The 13,657-nt window shown below is 44.2% G+C and overlaps 1 protein-coding gene across 1 annotated transcript in view; it reads right to left on the minus strand.

The window, feature by feature from the left end:
• The window catches only part of LOC124622807 (semaphorin-2A-like), a 447,972-nt gene that overhangs the window by 195,735 nt on the left and 238,580 nt on the right, over window positions 1-13,657 (minus strand). The window contains exon 3 of the mRNA XM_047148597.1: window positions 2,885-2,936. Within this exon, the coding sequence (XP_047004553.1) occupies window positions 2,885-2,936 (52 nt within the window). The remainder of the gene's footprint in view (window positions 1-2,884; window positions 2,937-13,657) is intronic.

A 13,657-nucleotide genomic window follows, 5' to 3' on the forward strand; every position in this document is an offset into this window, starting at 1 on the left:
GTGGAGTGGTAGTTTGGGGTATAAGCATGGGACATTCCATCTACGCCATTCCTTGGGCAAATCTGTGTTCTGAGATCCACAGTACCAAGAGTGTGTCAAGAGTACCAAATGTCAGGCATTACCTCCTACGGCGGACAACACAGCGGCCGACGGCCTCACTTAACGACCGAAAGCAGCGACGTTTGCGTAGTTGTCAGTGCTAACAGAAATCAACGCTGTGCGAAATAAGCGCAGAAATCAAAGTGGGCCATACGACGAAAGTATCCGTCAGGATAGTGGGGGGAAATATGGCGTTAATGGGCTATAGTAGGAGGCGACCGACGCGAATCCCCTTGTTAACAGCACGACATCTCCTGCAGCGCCTCCCCTGCGCTCGTGACAATATTGGTTGGACCCTCGACGACTGGAAAATCTTGGCATGGTCAGAAGAGCCCTGATTTCAGTTGGCAAGGGCAGATGGTAGGGATCAAGTAGGGAGCGGACCTCACGAAGCTGTGGAACCAAGTTGTCAACAAGGCACTCTGAAAGCTGGCGGCGGCTCCGTAACGGTGGTGGCTGTGTTTAAGTGAAATGGACTGGATCCTCTGGTCCAGCTGAAGAGATCATTGACTTGGAGACCATTGGCAGCTATTCATGGACTTCTTGTTCTCAAACACCAAGGGAATATTTATGGATGACAATGATCCATGTCTCCACGACACAATGGTTAGCGAGTGATTTGAAGGACATTCTGAATACACCACTGGCCATTAAAATTGCTACACCACGAAGATGACGTGCTACAGTCGCGAAATTTAACCGACTGGAGGAAGATGCTCAGATATGCAAATGATTAGCTTTTCAGAGCATTCACACAAGGTTGGCGCCGGTGGTAGCACTTACAACGTGCTGACATGAGGAAAGTTTCCAACCGATTTCTCATACACAAACAACAGATGACCGGCGTTGCCTGGTGAAACGTTGTTGTGATGCCTTGTGTAAGGAGCAGAAATGCGTACCATCATGTTTCCTGCTTTGATAACGGTCGGATTGTAGCCTATCGCGATTGCGGTTTATCGTATCGCGACATTGCTGCTCGCGTTCGTCGAGATCCAATGACTGTTAGCAGAATATGGAATCCGTGGGTTCAGTAGGGTAATGCGGAACGCCGTGCTGGATCCCAACGACCTCGTATCACTAGCAATCGAGATGACAGGCATCTTATCCGCATGGCTGTAACGGATCGTGCAACCACGTCTCGATCCCTGAGTCAACAGATGGCGACGTTTGCAAGACAACAACCATCTGCACGAACAGTTCGACGACGTTTGCAGCAGCATGGACTATCAGCTCGGACACCATGGCTGCGATTATCCTTGACGCTGAATCACAGACATGAGCGCCTGCGATGGTATACTCAACGACGAACCTGGGTGCGCGAATGGCAAAACGTCTTTTTTTCAGTAGAATCAGGTTGTGATTACAGCATCATGATGGTCGCATCCGTGTCTGGCGACATCGCGGTGAAGGCACATTGGAAGCGTGTATTCGTCATCGCCATACTGGCATATCACCCGACGTAATGGTATGGGGTGCCATTGATTACACGTCTCGGTCACCTCTTCTTCGCATTGACGGCACTTTGAACAGTGGACGTTACATTTCAGATGTGTTACGAACCGTGGCCCTACCCTTCATTCGACCCCTGCGAAACCCTACATTTCAGCAGGATAATGCACGACCGCATGTTGCAGGTCCTGTACGGGCCTTTCTGGATACAGAAAATGTTCGACTGCTGCCCTGGCCTGCACATTCTCCAGATTTTTCACCAATTGAAAACGTCTGGTCAATGGTGGCCGAGCAACTGGCTCGTTACAATACGCCACTCACTACTCTTGATGAACTGTGGTATCGTGTTGAAGCTGCTTGGGCAGCTGTACCTGTACACGCCATCCAAGCTCTGTTTGACTCAATGCCCAGGTGTAACAAGGGCGTTATTACGGCCAGAGGTGGTGGTTCTGGGTACTGATTTCTCAGGATCTATGCACCCAAATTGCGTGAAAATGTAATGACATGTCAATTCTAGTATAATATATTTGTCCAATGAATACCCGTTTATCATCTGTATTTCTTCTTGTATGTAGCAATTTTTATGGCCTGTAGTGTCGTCGGAGCGAATGGCTTGACCACCCAGTTCGTCCAACACGAATCTCATGGAATATTTATGGGATGTACTCAACAAATCTGTTCGTGCACAAAATCATGTACCGGCAACGCTTTTGCAATGACGAACAGCTATAGCGGCAGCATGGCCCAGTATTTCTGCCGGGGGTTTCCAACGACTTGTGGAGTCCACAGCACGTCGAGCTGCAGCACTACACCGAGTAGCAGGAAGTCTGACACAATATTAGGAGGTACCTCATGAGTTTTGTCACCTCAGCTAATATCTGCGCACTCCAATTTGTAGAAGTTTATTTAAGTGGGTCACATGTTTCACTACCCAATAAAGGGGACTTGAAAATTTTCAGAAAAATCTGCTCGAAGTCACGCTATACCGATGGCCAAGACAATCGGAGTTTACGACAATGTCATAAGAGGGTAACATTCTAAATGTTAGGCAGCGTTTTTTCACAACCACGCTCAATATCCGCTAAACGACAGCATCTCCATGGAATCACCGTACTGGGAAAAAGATACAGTTGGCGTTCTCTGGCACCAGTTTCTTTTCTCGTAGATCCAGCGACCTTAATTTTCAGTTGCTTTCTAAAACTTACGTGTATCTGAAACAATCCACATTTAAATATGGGAAATGTGATTTGCCTTCTCTCTGTTAACAGGACTAATAGGAATACACAAAAGCTAATAGCATACACTCATAGTAAATGCAAAACAATACAATACTTACCTCACAGTGCGACTGGCTAATGTTTCTCAGACTCAGCTTGAAAATGCGATCCCTGAAAAACAGAAAAAAATGTGTGTTTATTACAAAATAGGTAATCAGTTGATAGATGATGCTTGGTGTCAGCTGAACGGAAGAAATTAATATTTTTTTCTTTGTTTATAATGAACAACTCAATGTATGATGTGCCATACAATAAGTTTGTACTATTTTCTTTTAGCCTCTGTTCCTCCAATTCGTTTCTTAATGCAAACTATAGAGATGATCATTTATGGGAAAGTGTACTGTGCTCATCAATTACAACCATATATTCCACGGTCTCAATTACGTTAATGCGATTTTTGAATATTCCATGCATTCTTAACATGTGTGAACACAGGATCTCAATAATTCAGTAATAAGCTCAATACACTGAAATGCGAAAGAGACTAGTATGGGCATGCGTACTTAAGTACAAAGATATGTAACCAGGCGGAAAATTGCGCTGTGGTCGGCAATGCCTATATACGACAAAAAGTGTCTGCCATAGTTGTTACATCGGTTACTGCTGCTGTAATGGTAGATTATCAAGATTTAAGTGAGTCTGAATGTGGTGTTATAGTCGGCGCACGAGCGATTGTACACAGTATCTACGAGGTACCGATGAAGTGAGGTTTTCCCGTACGACAATTTCACGAGTGTACCGTGAATATCAGGAATCCGGTGAAACATCGAATCTCCGACTCCGTCGCGGCCGGACAAAGATCCTTCAAGAACGGGACCAACGATTGCTCAAGAGAATCGTTCAACGTGACTGAAGTGCAACCATTCCGCAATTGCTGCAGGTTTCAGTGCTGGGCCATGGACAAGTATCAGCGTGCGAACCATTCAACGAAACATCATCGATATGGGCTTTCGGAGCCGAAGGCCCAGTCGTCTACCCTTGATGACTGCGCGACACAAAGCTTTGCGCTTCTACCGGGCCCATCAGCACAGAAATTAGACGATTGATGACTGGAAACATGTTTCCTAGCCGACCTAGTCTCGTTCCAAATTGTATCGAGTGGAAGGACGTGTATGGGCATGGAGACAACCTCATAAATCCATGGACCCTGCCGCGCTGGGTGGCGGCGCGGTCTTGGGCGTCTTGTCACGGTCCGCGTGTCTCCCTCCGTCGGAGGTTCGAGTCCTCCCTCTGGCGTGGGTGTGTGTGTTGTCCTTAGCGTAAGTTAGTTTAAGTTAGATTAAAAAGTGTGTGAACTTAGGGACCGATGACCTCAGCAGTTTGGTCCCATAAGACCTTACCATAAATTTCCAAATTTCAGTGGACCCTGCATGCCAGCAGGGGTATATTCAAACAGAGGGAGGCTCTATAAAGGTGTGGGGCATGTGAAGTTGGAGTCATGTGGGACCCCTGGTACGTCTAGATACGACTCTGACAGGTCAGACGTACGTAAGCATCCTGTCTGATCACCTGTATCCTTTCGTGTCCATTGTGCATTACAACGGACTTGGGCCATTCTAGAAGGACAATGCGTCTTTCCACAAGACGAGAAATGCTACAGAGTGGCATCGGGAACACTCTTCTGAGTTTAAATGCTTACGCTGGCCACTAGACTTCCCAGACATGAATATTATTGAGCATACCTGCAACGTGCTGTTCAGAAGAGATCTCCATCCCCTCGTAGTGTTAAGGATTCATGGTATCAGCTCTCCATCACTACTTCAGACATTCCGTCATTGCATGCCATGTCGTGTTGCGGCACTTGTGCGTGCTCCCGGAGGCCCTATACAATACCAGGCAGGTGTACCAGTTTGTTTAGCTCTTCAGTGTATACTGTCTTTAGCTTTGTCTCCGTTGAAGTCTGAAGATCTCTGAAACTCTCTAAATTCGTGAAAAATAGCGTCGTCCTTCATTGAATATTTGGTATCACTTCTGCCGTTCCGATGAGAATAATAAACCTGTAAAGCGAGCTACAGGTTCTCACTGTCTGTGCAGTAATACGTCTGATTTAGAATCGCTGAACGTTGTCGTCCGTGATGGCCTACAACACGGTGGAATAAAATACACCTTTCCAAGACCACATTACAATAACACTGTGATCGATCATAATCTAAAACTGTAGTTTGACCCCTTCTCTGAATGCCAGCCTTTGGCGAGAGTCGTTCGCTAAAGAGAAGAAGAATTCACGGTATGAACATGCCACCGCTGTCGGCACAGAAACGCCTGAAGATCTCAGATACACACATGAACGTCTCAGCATACTGTCTGTACATCTATCACAAAGTATTCGATTTACATAATTACATTTTGGTCGTGTCAATAAAATTTGTGCGGATAAATGTACCTGAATTCTAATGCCGTCTTGTGATGCTGTAGAAACTAGGTAGTTAAAACAAATGTCGTCTGATGTATACTTAGATTTCACCGAGAAAAATGAAGGGTAGACTGTTAAAAGCATACATTTTTCACTATGCATCTGTGCACTGTTTTGAAACTTCGTGGTGTATTAGAACTGTGTGCCGGAGAACCCAGAACATTGAATACTGCTTTACCGGCTGAACTATCCAGATCCGATTCACCACCTGTTTTCACAGCATTACATCCTCAGCATCTCTCTCTTACATTTCAAACATGACAGAAGTTCTCCTGCATACATCGCTGGAGTGATAAATGTGGAAGAAAGAATGTTGCGGAATGACAGAGCGCATTCAGCTGCAGAGTCAAAGATTTGTTATGTAAACATTCCTCTAGAGCAATGGTTCCCACTCTTTCTTAGACTATTACTCCTGAGTGCAATTAGACATTAGCTAATACCCTCCCCATCCCCCCTCCCCCCTGCCGTCTGTTGCGCACCCCCTCTCCGTCATATTATCACCAACTTCAGCACCTAAATGAACTGTAGAATGAGAGACATTTCTTGGAACATTTTTATTTTTAAAACCATGGGAGATGAATGATATTTAGTTTTTGTGTATGTGTGTGTGTTTGTGTTAGAATGAGTCACGAAGGGATTCGTGGGGTGGCACAAGTGCTACCAACAACTTCTTCTCAGATAAGAAAGCCAACGGTGAGGGTAGATAGTTGTTACAAAACAAACTTCCTGTGCGTTACTCCTCTTCATTGCGGCACTTGCTTGACCTGCCTGAACATTGCTTTTGAAGTCAACCCAGTTAAAATATGTGCACTCGTATACTTCCAGTTCGTACATCTCTTGATTGCTTCACTCCATGCTCTGGAACTGTCAGAAATTGGAAGATTGTGGGTTATTAATGTTTTGTGTCTGACAACAGCCACTAATGGTAACAACAATAATAATATAGTTTTGAACATGGCTGTTATCCGGCAACATAGGATTAAATAAAAAACCAGTATACAGCACTGTAGTAGTCCTGACGTAGTTGCTGCTGTGTCGTGTTGTAAATTAATTCATTTATCTGTTTCGAAGCGAGTAATAAAGCAATTTCTGGGCTATTCCAGTTACTATCTACAGCGTAGATATTTAGCGTTTGTTAGGTATATGTTTGATTTTATCATCAGCAATATGCGGTACAAAGCACAACATATGAGTGTAGTAGTGAGTCGACTATGTGAAGAAACTCTAACCTCCACCGCATTAGTGCTACAAATTGAGAAAAAGTAATTAATGATGACTTATATAATTACTATTAGTCTTAAAAATTATCATAATAGTAAAGATATTACGAAGATAATTTAGTTTCGTGACTGAAACAGAGTCGAATCGTTTAATTTTTACCCCTCAGGAAACTTCATTTAACCCATCAGGGTGTAAGACGTGTATATTTCTACTGTCTATTGTCAAACCGCAATTTATGAATGATGTTTATATTTTATTAATAGGATTATGTAGGAATAATTAATATTTGTTACGTTGGAAATAATTGTGGTAGCAGGGAATGTTTGCACCGAAGTATTGTTGGCAGGATAGACTGCACATTGATATAATTTTAGAAAGGGCGGGAGAGACCGCGTATGGATACATTTTAATAATTTAATTTAAAATTTTGTAATGTTATCAAGGATTGTCTGCACCAGAAAGCATTTTTGGCAGGAGAGACCGCACTTTAGCTTTCGTAGGAAGTCAGTAGTAAGTGAGAAGTGAAGCGAGTCAGTAGCAGGTCTGAAGCGAGAGGCTGGGAGAAGCGGTGTGCCTGCCAGCCACCAGCTATAATTTGCAAGAGAGAGATTATAAACGGACGTACAGAGGCATCAGCTAACTATTATCAGAATAGGAACTAATATTATTGAATAATTTTTTTGAGAAACTGAACACTACTGAATGTATGTTTGTGCAATGTTAGTTGTAAGATTATTGTAAAAAGGAAGCCCCATTTGAACGCTTGTAAAATCATTTCATTGCCAACAGTAAATATTTGAAGCGTTTTCTGAATATAATAATTTTTTGCCAGCAATATTGCATTACTGATTATAATCCACCCCAGAAACCACCAACGTAAATCTCTGCAAAATTTTATTGTAGTCAAGAAAAAGTTAAACTATGAATTACGTAACTTCAGTCAAATTAATTAAAGAATAACGTCAGCATTGCTATTAAAGACGTTATTGTCAGGTATGGTAATAAATTATGACAGTCCACCGGCAGCTAACAGAGTATAGGAAACCAGAGTAAGTATATTCATGTCGCAGTTCGATGTGGCAGTCGGATGGCGATCCAGTAACAGTGAAAAAGGTAAGGAACAGATTTGGGTTATTGCAGGCAACGACTGAGGGCCACGACGACGACACATTCTATTTTTCGTCGAAATAATCAGAAAATCACTTTTAATAAGCAGCATTTAAATTTGTATGCGAAGATTGAGAAAGAGAATTAATTTCAAAGGGAAGATTTCATTTGTTATTATTAAGCAAGAGATAGAAATCCTAAGGAAAGGTTTCATAGGTTATTGTGAAAGGGAAGGATGCATAACAAAAGAGATATAGAGGAGATGGGAAGGTTTCAAGGGATAATTACCCCAGGTTGGTAACCACTGCTCTAGACTGTGGCTATGGTATATCTCTTCAACATCTACGCAGTGAAACTTGTTCTAGGCTGCTGCAACAGGTGAGAGAGAAATGCTGACAATAATCAAATTCAAAATTAGATGCAAATTTTTTTCACTTGTTTGGACCGCCTCGGTTATCCCACTACTTTCGGCTAACTCCTGCGATTAGGGCAACAGTTTCTTCAACATAATTTATGTGCTGCGTAAGTTGTCGCCAGCACACCGGTCGGCAAAGATGTAGCTCGAGGATCGATAGTTGGTGCTGGATCAAGCGCGCCTGCCAGGAAAGAGGCCAAAGATAGTCTCGCAAGCAACACATCGCCAACGCCCTCTCGACCGCAAGTATTTAAATCGCCACCGCTGACCGGAGTGCCTCACTCGCTAGCTCAGTCATCGACTCACTTCAGTTTGGCGTCTGTCAGTACGCACGGAGCAACAGAGTTATCACAGGCTACAACAGTACATAGCATCCACAATTTGTAATAGCAAGAATACCCACATTCTGTGCAAGAGGCCTATTATGGATGAGCTTGTACCACAACACATGACTTTATTAAAGTTAAGTAGCAGCTATCTATTCATATAAATAAACAACTGTGTTAAACTACGTGTGAATTTGACTTGTAGAAAGATGATATCGGCCACCAAACAACATCCTCTTCCTTGATCCTACGGTACAAAGACTCAACAGTGGCGACAAGGACACCACAGTGGTGACGACGATAATTCAGAGGCGATCGCAGTTAATCAATTTGGCTGGCAATTTTGCTTGCTTATCTTGTGTTTTAACTTGCAAGGATGATCGTATTCAAACGTTTGATAATTTGCTGTTGTGTCCTTGCATGTATTGCATGAAGGAGCCGCAGAACTAATTACATTTCTCTTTCCACAGGCTTCGCTTGCTTTTTGCTATTACATGTTTCTCTAAACATGACTACCGCGCTCACTCCACCCCCTGCCCCCGCGCCTCAGCCGCAGACGGGCAATGTGATGGATCTAACACAAGCTTTTCAGTTTCAGAACCAACAAATCGCTGCCCTACTGACAATCGTGCAACTACTGGCTGCACAAGCTGCGTCGGCTGCACAACCGACCAACCAACGAGTCCAACAAGTGCCGCCGACCAGCATACCACCGTTCCGGAAATTTAGCGGCACAGAAGAGGAATGGCTCGAATACCTGACTCAGTTCCAACCACATTGTCAAGTTCATTGCGTTCTAGGTATTGTAAAGTTAAAACACTTCCTTTCGATTGCGGGGTCCCCAATGTTCAGGTTGATTCAAAATCTATTCCCAACTGCGTCTCTCGAGGAACTCAGCTATGACCAAATAATACCCGCATTAACTCAGCATTATGACGAGCAGGTCCAAGTACCCGCTTGCAGAAAAAACCGGAAGAGACATACCGCCAGTGGTATACAGAATTAACGGGCATGACTAGGAACTGTAAATTGGCAACTTTTACAATGATCTCATGATACGCGATACAATAATGTTCCAGATAGTAGTATAAGGGATGGATCTTATAGTACCCTGATCAATCACTTCCCCAAGTATTGCAAATCTTTCAGCAATATGTTTCGGGAGTCATAGTGGGAGCCGGCCAATCTGGCCGAGCGGTTCTAGGCGCTTCAGTCTGGAACCCCGCGACCGCTACGGTCGCAGGTTCGAATCCTACATCGGGCATGGATGTGTGTGATGTACTTAGGTTTGTTAGGTTTAAGTAGTGCTAAGTTCTAGGGGACTGTTGACCTCAACTATTAAGTCCCACAGTGCTCAGAGCCATTTGAACCATTTTGAGCCATAGCGGGCGATAAGTTTGACCAGGCTCAGATTTGTTGGGTCGAGTCATCACTTGTTCGCGACCGCCCCAGGCAGCCACAACAATGAGCTTGTACACAGCCGCACGGACAGCCACGTAGACACGTAAACAGGCCTGCGAATTAGTGGTCTTGCCCTAGATGTTTTGCTTGCCATAAAAGACAGGATTGCCCATCACGTAACGCACACGTGTTATGCATGTGGAAAAATGGCCGTGTCCAAGCAGTTTGTTTGCAACGGCACAAAAACGCCAATTTTGCTCGCCCCCCAGATAAAAAGGCAAATGCACATGAAGTGAACGATGTGTTTTCAAAACGTACGACAGCTTCTGCCAAGAGTAAGATTGAGGTTGTGCCTCCTTCTCGCCCCAGGGCTGTGCGACGACGTTCTAACGAACTATTTGTCTCATTTCGAATTGCTGGCCGTCGTGTGAACTTTCAGTTAGCCATAGGTGTCTCAGTAACTTAATCGTGCCACGTACGATCAGTTAGGCTCACCACGCCTTTCGATATCTATCAAGCACCTCACTGCTTGAAACGGACAGGAAATTCCAGTGCTTGGACAGTCAGGTTTGGATACCAATTACAAATCTTGCTTTCGCTTTGATTGGACTTAGCATCCATGACAATGTACTTTCTGTGTCAGCTTCCACACCGAAAGACAGTGTTGCTAGCTTGCTTAAAAAATTTAATGAACTATTTTCGGAAGGAATGAGAGAAGCTAATAACATTATGTTACAATGAAAGTTAGTGCACAGTCTAGGTTTTTCCCGGCCCGCCACGTTCCAATTGCTTTAGGAGAGAAAATAGCCAGAGAATTAAAAGAATTGCAAGATAATGGTGTAACTGCTCCCATTCAAGCTAGTCAGTGGGCAAGTCCTCTCGTTTTGTGACCTAAGCCTTCTGGTCGCATTCGCATTTGTGTTGACTACAAGTCTACAGCCAACCCACCGACAGTAGTGAACACTTACCTATTACCTCGCTGTGAGGAACTCATAAACAGGCTTGGTGCTGGACGTTACTTTCCTAAGATAGATTTGCGTGATGCCTACTTGCAAATTCCATTCGATGAAGAATCACAGAAAGTGTTTGTTGTAAATACATACTTAGGACTGGTCAAGTATTTACGTTTGCCCTCCGGAAGTACTTCCGCATTCACCATTTTTCAACGTTTCTTCGAACAGCTGACTGCAAAAGTGCCATTTTGTTCAAACTACCTTGACGATATTGTCGTCTCAGTCGTGCACCAGAGTAACACATTGCCAATTTGCGTACTCTTTTTCAAGTTTTGTCAGAATCAGGATTCAAGTGTCGTCTCGAAAAGTGTGACATTTTAGAACTGAATTACAGTACTTTTGGAAATGATCTTTTGGATAGGGTGGATAGCAATGTGCGGCTGTTTGCTGATGATGCTGTGGTGTACGGGATGGTGTCGTCGTTGAGTGACTGTAGGAGGATACAAGATGACTTGGACAGGATTTGTGATTGGTGTAAAGAATGGCAGCTAACTATAAATATAGATAAATGTAAATTAATGCAGATGAATAGGAAAAAGAATCCTGTAATGTTTGAATATTCCACTAGTAGTTTTGCGCTTGACACAGTCACGCCAATCAAATATTTGGGCGTAACATTGCAGAGCGATATGAAGTGGGACAAGCATGTAATGGCAGTTGTGGGGAAGGCGGATAGTCGTCTTCGGTTCATTGGTAGAATTTTGGGAAGATGTGGTTCATCTGCAAAGGAGACCGCTTATAAATCACTAATACGACCTATTCTTGAATACTGCTCAAGCGTTGGGATCCCTATCAGGTCGGATTGAGGGAGGACATAGAAGCAATTCAGAGGCGGGCTGCTAGATTTGTTACTGGTAGGTTTGATCGTCACGCGAGTGTTACGGAAATGCTTCAGGAACTAGGGTGGGAGTCTCTAGAGGAAAAGAGGCGTTCTTTTCGTGAATCACTACTGAGGAAATTTAGAGAAGCAGCATTTGAGGCTGACTGCAGTACAATTTTACTGCCGCCAACTTACATTACGCGGAAAGACCACAAAGATAAGATAGGAGAGGTTAGGGCTCGTACAGAGGCATATAGGCAGTCATTTTTCCCTCGTTCTGTTTAGGGAGTGTAACAGTGAGAGAAGATGCTAGTTGTGGTACGAGGTACCCTCCGCCACGCACCGTATGGTGGATTGCGGAGTATGTATGTAGATGTAGATGTAGGTCATGTGATACACAGTCTGCGTGTGCACCCACTCCGGTCTCATTTGCTTGCAGTCCGTGACCTACCTGTTCCTCGCCATGTGTCTGAACTGCAGTCAGTACTAGGCAAGATAACACATTACATTCGGTTCATAACAAATGCCGCTCAGATTGGGGCTCCACTGCTTCGCTTGCGTCGCAAAAATGTACCTTTTGTGTGGACTAAAGACTGTCAAGACGTATTTCAGAACCTCAAAAATGCTTTTGCTTCGTGACACATGTTTAGTGCATTTTGACCTTGCCAAGCCAGTAGTTTCTTAAGTCGACGCTTCTTCCAACGGAATCGGCGCTGTGCTTTCGCGCAGAATATGTGCACACGGCAGATCTATTACTTTTGCCTCAAGGTTGTTAACTCAAACTCAGTGCAATTATTCTCAAATTTAAAAAGAAGCTCTTGCTATTGTGTGTGGTGTGACAAAATTCCATCACTATTTGTATGGTCGCAAGTTCTTTTTAGCAGTCCTTGCTTCATCCGACAAAGCCGGTTCCAACATGCACGGCCTAAAAACTGCAACGATGAGCTTTGTTGCTTTCACAGAATCTGTATGAAATTGTGCACAGACTCACGGAAAAGTATGGCATTGCAGACGCCCTATCTCGCCTTCCGATTGACCCAGAATCTTATTTTGATGCATCTGTCGCATCTTGTTGCCAATCGAAACTCTGGACTCTGAATTGCTGGAATCCTTTCCCTTCCACTAGAGAAAGCAGACCCTGATCGCAAGGTTTCGTTGCATTGCATTCGCACGTCTTGCCTTCCTTCATTGAACAGTAATCAGAACTCAGTTGTGCGCCGATATTTTGCACGCCGGCAAAGCCTTTCAGTTCAACAGGGCGTGATTCCAGTTCAAAATAGCAGTGGAAAATCGCGTGTGCTTATTCCCAATGTGTTGCAAAACCACGTGTTACGATTGCTCCATAAAGAACAGTGGGGAATCGTTCCCACTAAACAGTTAACGCGACGGCACTGTATTTGGTAGAGCATGCACGCCCACATTGAACAGATGATGTTACAGTTTCGAGAACGCGCGGAATACCAATTAGCTCCACCTCAAATATTCTCAGCTTGGCCTCAGACTCAATCGCCACCGCAACGAGTGCACATTGACTTAGGAGGTCCATTTTCGAACACTCGTTGGCTCATAGTGGTAGATTCTTTTAGCAAATTCTCATTTGCAGTGCCTATGGCTTCTAACACATCATGTAGCACCATTCAAGCGTTGTCCTCTATATTTTGCATAGAAGTTTGCCAGAAGTACTTCTCCAGAATGAGATTTTCACTCTGCAGCGGAGTGTGCGCTGATATGAAACTTCCTGGCAGATTAAAACTGTGTGCCGGACCGAGAATCGAACTCAGGACCCTTGCCATTCGCGGGCAAGTGCTCTAACATGTGAGCTATCCAAGCACGAATCATGCCCCGTCCTCACAGCTTTACTTCTGCCAGTACCTCGTCTCCTACCTTCCAAACTTTATAGAAGCTCTCCTGAGAACCTTGCAGAACTAGCACTCCAGACAGAAAGGATATTGCGGAGACATGGCTTAGCCACAGCCTAGGGGATGTTTCCAGAATGAAATTTTCACTCTGCAGCGGAGTGTGCGCTGATATGAAACTTCCTGGAAGATTAAAACTGTGTGCCGGACCGAGACTCGAACTCGGGACCTTTGTCTTTCGCAGGCAAGTGCTCTGCCGT

This window comes from Schistocerca americana, chromosome 7 (genome assembly GCF_021461395.2).
Source record: "Schistocerca americana isolate TAMUIC-IGC-003095 chromosome 7, iqSchAmer2.1, whole genome shotgun sequence".
NCBI lineage: Eukaryota > Metazoa > Arthropoda > Insecta > Orthoptera > Acrididae > Schistocerca > Schistocerca americana.